This window comes from Nematostella vectensis, chromosome 3 (genome assembly GCF_932526225.1).
Source record: "Nematostella vectensis chromosome 3, jaNemVect1.1, whole genome shotgun sequence".
Lineage (NCBI taxonomy): Eukaryota > Metazoa > Cnidaria > Anthozoa > Actiniaria > Edwardsiidae > Nematostella > Nematostella vectensis.
The window spans coordinates 1,909,217-1,916,407 of record NC_064036.1 but is presented as its reverse complement, the minus strand read 5'-3'; the positions used below and the strand labels follow the sequence as shown (position 1 = coordinate 1,916,407).

The 7,191-nt window shown below is 41.8% G+C and overlaps 1 protein-coding gene across 1 annotated transcript; it reads right to left on the bottom strand.

The window, feature by feature from the left end:
* Positions 1 to 26: 26 nt before the first annotated feature.
* LOC5516967 lies at positions 27 to 7,142 on the bottom strand. Its single transcript, XM_032387083.2, has 9 exons — positions 6,804 to 7,142; positions 5,974 to 6,078; positions 5,775 to 5,849; positions 4,758 to 4,904; positions 4,538 to 4,660; positions 3,506 to 4,187; positions 2,659 to 2,797; positions 939 to 1,110; positions 27 to 536 (listed from the first exon to the last, which is right to left on the bottom strand). Exons 1-9 carry the CDS (start codon positions 7,011 to 7,013, stop codon positions 330 to 332), a joined length of 1,860 nt encoding a protein of 619 aa, XP_032242974.1. The 5' UTR covers positions 7,014 to 7,142; the 3' UTR covers positions 27 to 329.
* Between the last annotated feature and the right edge of the window lie 49 nt (positions 7,143 to 7,191).

Here is a 7,191-nt window from a genome sequence, read left to right as displayed (position 1 = left end):
AAAGAAAACAATGTGGACGATGCAAATTCTGTTACCCAGATTTTTATTTTATCTCCTTTCACATTTACACTTCACATCATATTTTAACATTGGAACTTCCACGCGAATTAAAATTTACGCGTCGCTATTTTTGACTTCTCATATGCTATTATACTGGCTTAATAAAGGACTCGACGTGTGCTATACCGGCTTGATATTTTAACATTGGAACTGCCACGCGAATTAAAATTTACGCGTCGCTATTTTCGACTTCGCATATGCTATTATACTGGCTTAATAAAGGACTCGACGTGTGCTCTACCGGTTTGATATAGAACTCGACGTGTGTATTACTTTAGCTCCTCCATCATCGAGTGGAAATCAGACATCAGTCTGTAGTCTGGGTCCAAAGGTACACTATAAATGTAATCATTATTCTCGTCATCATTGCAAAGAATGTTGGAGCCGCCGAGTAGTAGCCTGCACGGCAAACCGTCCGCATGGTACGAATAGTACTCGATCAGGGACACCAAGTCCGTGAATGTGCGCGAGAACCCCTGTAATAAGCAACACGGTGTTAGCCTGCTTGAAAACGGTGATCTGGATTTGTTATTATACCGCGGAAAATAACCAGAGTTTGCAGGCACAGACGCTATCCGGACTGACGCTATCTGAATGAGAGAAATAATGGTCTCGGGCAAGAAACAGTTCAAATGGCGCGGCGCACGCTACTTCAAAAAGGTCAAAAGGGGAGGGGATGGAGACAAACGCCGAGTGGGTGTGACATTTGACATTAATGTGTACGTGACGTAGTTAACACGCGAACGCAAGTATGACACGACGTAGTGTAACTCAGGTGCCGTTACGTGGTCTATAACGCATATTGTGGCTTGAGACGTTCGTTCGACGTTCTACGTTATGTAAAACGAGTGATATGCAAATCAGGTGATGTAACGTACCTCTAGCTTAACGCCTTCTGGTATAGGCGTAATCAGGTAATTGCCGAAACCGCTGGCGTGTACCTCCGTGGGCACGCGAACAGTGAGTGCGTGACAGCCTGGTTTACTCTGGCTGTCACGCACAAAGAATGATCCTTCCTCGGAGGCTTGAAGCATCTCCATAATGAACTCTCTAGAACAGAAAAAAAAACTTTAGCGAGGGCCCGAGAATCTCTATATTCCAGTTTAAAAACTACTTTGACCGCTGGACAGATGGACTAAGGTTGCATAAATACAGTGGAAGCCTCGGTTCGAGACAACTGAGCGAAGCCTCGGTTCGAGACAACTGAGCGAAGCCTCGGTTCGAGACAACTGAGCGAAGCCTCGGTTCGAGACAACTGAGCGAATCCTCTGAATCTAAGAATAAGACAGTGTCACCTTTTTTCAGGGATCGCGTTGGTATTTGTGAACGATTCGTCTGGAAGCGAAGCTTGCACTGTCTATGCTTCCAGCGAGCAGACCAAAACAGAACAAGCCGAGGCGATACAAATCCGATGACCAAGCAGGTTGTACCACCATACCTTGGAATGCCTGGCATGTACCAATATTCATTCTGGTAGTCATACACGATGTACATACCTTGGAATGCCTGGCTTGTACCAACATTCATTCTGGTAGTCATATACGATGTACATACCTTGGAATGCCTGGCATGTACCAACATTCATTCTGGTAGTCATACACGATGTACATACCTTGGAATGCCTGGCATGTACCAACATTCATTCTGGTAGTCATACACGATGTACAGACCTTGGAATGCCTGGCATGTACCAATATTCATTCTGGTAGTCATACACGATGTACATACCTTGGAATGCCTGGCATGTACCAACATTCATTCTGGTAGTCATACACAATGTACATACCTTGGAATGCCTGGCTTGTACTAATATACATTCTGGTAGTCATACACGATGTACATACCTTGGAATGCCTGGCATGTACCAACATTCATTCTGGTAGTCATACACGATGTACATACCTTGGAATGCCTGGCATGTACCAACATTCATTCTGGTAGTCATACACGATGTACATACCTTGGAATGCCTGGCATGTACTAATATACATTCTGGTAGTCATACACAATGTACATACCTTGGAATGCCTGGCATGTACCAACATTCATTCTGGTAGTCATACGCAATGTACATACCTTGGAATGCCTGGCATGTACCAATATTCATTCTGGTAGTCATACACGATGTACATACCTTGGAATGCCTGGCATGTACCAACATTCATTCTGGTAGTCATATACGATGTACATACCTTGGAATGCCTGGCATGTACCAATATTCATTCTGGTAGTCATACACGATGTACATACCTTGGAATGCCTGGCATGTACTAATATACATTCTGGTAGTCATACACGATGTACATACCTTGGAATGCCTGGCATGTACCAATATTCATTCTGGTAGTCATACACGATGTACATACCTTGGAATGGATGGCTTGTACCAATATTCATTCTGGTAGTCATACACAATGTACATACCTTGGAATGCCTGGCATGTACTAATATACATTCTGGTAGTCATACACGATGTACATACCTTGGAATGCCTTGCATGTACTAATATACATTCTGGTAGTCATACACGATGTACATACCTTGGAATGCCTGGCATGTACCAACATTCATTCTGGTAGTCATATACGATGTACATACCTTGGAATGCCTGGCATGTACCAATATTCATTCTGGTGGTCATTAAGTCTTTGTACTGCCTCTTCCTCACTCGGTGATCCAAGGTATTCTACCTTAGCGCCGCCACCTACCATAGTGGGTGTTTCTGCTCTCATGTTCCCTGGATATAAGGAATCAAGTAAAACAATGAAGGTCATGTGCTAGCAGAATGGGAACGCCACGGGCAAGATTTTGTTCCACGCCTAAATCCAAATGCAAAATTGTCGAGAAAATGCAGCTATTTATTATGCAATGATACAAAAGACAGGAAAGTTTGTTAATTCTTGTTTGTGACCTTTCCATCTAATGTCTTGTTTCGTTGTCTAGTCCAGGGCTTCACTAATTTGCACAAAATGTTACTGTATTGATTCGTACTTTTATACCAGTTATCCGTGAATGACGTCAAATATATTATGTTGGAATGTGTTTGATAGACCAAAGATTGAATAGACTGAGGAGTTTGGAAATACAGTATATAATGTTTTCTCATTTATACTATTTAATTCAATATTCAATATACAAAATGACGTGAGGTAAACCTGTTGATTTAGCTCTAATTTCTCCATGTAATATCTCCATGTAATGGCTTTGAAATAGTGGGGCTTGCTAGGAACCAACTCCGACCTTCAAATATTTGCACCTTTTTTTATCAGATTGCATTTCAATAATCTTTAGCCAGATTGCTGGGGGCTTTGTCTTAAAATGACCAAAAAGTTATAATTTATGGCTTAACTCTGACCGACTAAAACCTCCCTTTGGCACAGGACCATATCATTAGATAAATGGTTTAGTCCAAAAGGGGGCGGGAGCATGGGCTCCACTGCCATACCTAGCAATGTCTTGGTGTTGCTGTCTGGCATAGCCACCACATGCTCGTCATCTGTACTTGCTGATGATGTCTGGGGAGTGAGCTGACCTTGGCCACGGGAAGGAAGGGCTGGTGCTTCCGCGGAGATGGCTGTAGCTGATATTGGGGTAGTGACAAACTCTGACAAGGGTCGCAGAGGAAGTGGCTTGCCTTGCAGCTGATTTTTATCGGAGGTTGGTGTCTGAATGGCTTCCGTTGGTGTAGGGGGCAGTGGGTCACTTTTCTGGCGAGATATGGAATTTCGTCCTTGATGTCCATCAGCAACTGGCGTTTGATTGGCTACAGTCGGTGGAAGGGGCAGAGGGTCGCTTGTCTTACGAGAAAGAGTGTCTCTGGACAGGTGTGTAGGACTCTGAATTCTTTCTGTGGGTAGAGGCGGTAGCGGATCACTCGTTTTACGAGATCGAGGACTAGATATGGTCATTGGAGTTATTGCATCTGACAAAGCGTCTGTCACCACATCATCATTAGCTTGACCATGCCCTGTCATTTGTACCCCTGCTCTGTGAAGGACGGGGCTGCCATCGGTAAAGCTTCCAAATGAGTTATGTTTTGTGGCCTCTTTCTTTTCTTTGCGTTTCAGTTCTGCAGCCTTTTCCGCATGCTCTGATCTTTCATGCCCTCTGGTCGCTTCGTGTTTGGCCTGTCAAGACGTTCAATCAAACACTTTTATCGTTTTACATTTGAAAACTTAATGGTCTACTTGAAAAAAAACTTCAAAATAACCATCAAAGGTTAAAGTCTAATACTTTATGATCGATATTTGATTGACAATATCTCTGCTACTTTGTTGATTTAGTCGATGGGAATGAATGCTTTGTGTGACTCAATACTGTGTGTAAGCATGGCCGTGTGATTGGCCTGGTGCATGGCCAGGGGTAATTAATCTTTTTTCTTTGTTTGACCTTTGCCCTATTTTCATCAAGGGGGGTCATATGCACACAACAATTATTTAACTATGCCCGTTGGAAGTTGAGTGGCACATTTTCTTACCCATCTCCTAGCTGCTTTTGTTTGTTTTTCATCTTGATCATTGTCTGGTGGTTTGGAAGGCATTCTTGAAGCGGCAAATGCCATCTTGAAAGCCTTGCCAATCATAGCTGTAATATCTTGAACCTGATCATATATAAGTACCTGGATTAGCCATGGTAAATTTATGTACAAAAAAAACTTTTAAAAGGATGCAATCGAAACTATCCACAAAACAATATACCTGCCGTGGTCGATGACAGACAAACACGTGACCATGTACAGTCACGCCCATAGGTGAAGGGCTGTTGGTCATAAAGGCAAAAAGGCAGAAGTCTGGATCACATGTTGCAAAGGAGATTCTTTGAAGTGGGTAGGCCATTCGAACTCTCTGTTGAGAAAAACAAGTGGTTTCATAATCTCAGTAAGTCAAGTAAGTCATGGAAGCCCTTAACCAGTGACATTCCTTTTCCAAAAAAAAAATGGGGGTTTCCCTTGAAGCAAAATTCACCTAGTGGCCTATTACCAGCAATGCATTTTGATTTGGCAAGCCACTTATAAAAACAACCCTATATATATGTAGTATATTCAACAGAAGACTACCACTGAGCTGAATAAGCACATGAGATGTTGGCGGTGGGAAGGGGGATACTGGCTCATCACTAATCTCAGGTCACAGTGTGAGGGGACTGTGGGATTGCTGGGAAAGGTATAATGTGTTGTATTGTGCTCTCTGGAAACTTTTTTGATACATATAATTGCCTGCTGTCATGCTTATTTCATGCTTACCAAAATAATACCAGAACCCAAAATTATGTGATTACTCTAAGGCTGCATCCAGTAACAGTCATGATCAGTAAGTACTAAATAATCATCTAGTTGCATCTCCTGCATGCCTGCATAGCTCCCTATAGATCTCTATCTGATACCATTTCCTGGAGGAGGGGGGGGGGGGGGGTACTCAGGCCCTATTTGGGTAGGGGTACTGCCAAGGGTTTGTAACCCTGACCCTGTTTAGGAGGGGGGGGGGGGGTACTCAGGCCCTATTTGGGTAGGGGTGCTGCCAAAGGGTTTGAAACCCTGTATAGGAAAAATTTTCTTAACACATTTCCTGTCTATAACAGAGAAGGTAAAAACACTACCCCATTAATTAAAATGCCCCCATTCAGTGAACATAGGGTTGTTTACCCTGCTGGGTATCCTTCAGCCTCAGTCAAAGTGATTCTGACTGAATAGATCATTTCTTGCTACTAACCCTTACCTTTCCATCAGAAGAGAGGACTTTTATTCCATCGTCAGAGACTTGTACAAGAACTGCCACCCCATTTGTTGTACTCTTAAATGAACACAACATTTGAAAATTGTTAAAGGGGCAGTGGAACTCCCCTTCTTGTTCAAGTAGAAGCTTACCCCAAATAAAAACATTGTCAGCTTGAGACACAAAATTATATCACATTTACCCTATAATTTTTAAGGTGCTCTTTCATATATGATGTTCGTTCTTTATGTGTACGCAGTGATTTTCGCCCATCTGCACTTGATATTACAGCAAATGTTCCAACATACTGAAGAAAAAAACAAAAATTACATACAATGTAATCACAGCATTTTATCAAGTGACCCTTGTGGCCAAACATTATTTTCTTGAACAGTAAAAATCATGCAGGAAAGAAATTGGGTTTGGTAGGGGTACATGATATGGATGCTAACTTAACTGGGCCTATTCCTCTCCCATTGAGCAAAATAATCTTCAATTCATCAACACAAATCCATATCTTTATATTGGAGTAGAGGATTCTTTTTCAAGTAGAAGCTTACAATTAAGAAACCCCAAATCAAAACATTGTCGTTATCACAAATCTCAGTATAGGGAATTCGATAGTTATAAACTGTGAAATATAATATTAGACAAACAGGTGTAGTCGAAAACATGACCTAGGCTGAAGCTTATTATGGGCACGTCAAATCTAAGCTCATGCTAGAACCCGATATGCAGTCGTGTAACAACTTTTCTACTTGCTAAACTTAAAACTACATCTGATACTTTTCAGAATCATTTATAAAACGCACTGCAGAACTAGTTTATTTCAGCCCTGTATTAAGAAAGCAAACAAATAAAGACGACTGGGATTACATTGATTAACGGGTGGTAGAAGTTTTTAGAATACCCTGGCGTTATACAGAAGAACACTACATTTAACATCGGTGCGATGCTAATCCTCGACATATCAATTTAAATTTTTACCATCTGTAAATTTTAATGCACTGTATCTGCTATGTCTCTACTCGCCTTGCAGCTTTGCCTTGGCCCTAAGATGGTGACATTACTGGCTATGGGCTGAAGGTCAACAAATCCATCCTTGTCAAATCCATCCGTTTGGTCGGATGAGTTCTTCGGCGCGCCTTTAGTGTAGGCTTTACTCTCATTACTTCCATCCGCTATTTTGCCATTTTCTTTTGTTGCTTTTTCTTGTTTCTTTTTCTTGCCCTTTTTAAACATCTGTCGAACACGTTATTTTTTACCTACGACAAAAGCTCGTCGTTAAATAAAGTAAGTCAGTATAAAAGAAGAATTTTCTGATCTGGAAAAATATTCATGAAATTACACGATCCCAACCTCCAAAGAAAGATAAACTCACGGTAGATGTTGACCAAGTGGGAAAGAGGGCTGGATCGAG

Bases quoted from the DNA above. Each gene is read 5' to 3' on its own strand.
- LOC5516967 (XM_032387083.2), bottom strand. From the start codon at position 7,013: ATGTTTAAAAAGGGCAAGAAAAAGAAACAAGAAAAAGCAACAAAAGAA. The intron at 6,079-6,803 runs GCGAGTAGAGAC...TTTTTTCTTCAG, and splicing joins GGCCAAGGCAAAGCTGCAAG to TATGTTGGAACATTTGCTGT. The intron at 4,661-4,757 runs GTATATTGTTTT...ATATATGATCAG, and splicing joins TCTGTCATCGACCACGGCAG to GTTCAAGATATTACAGCTAT.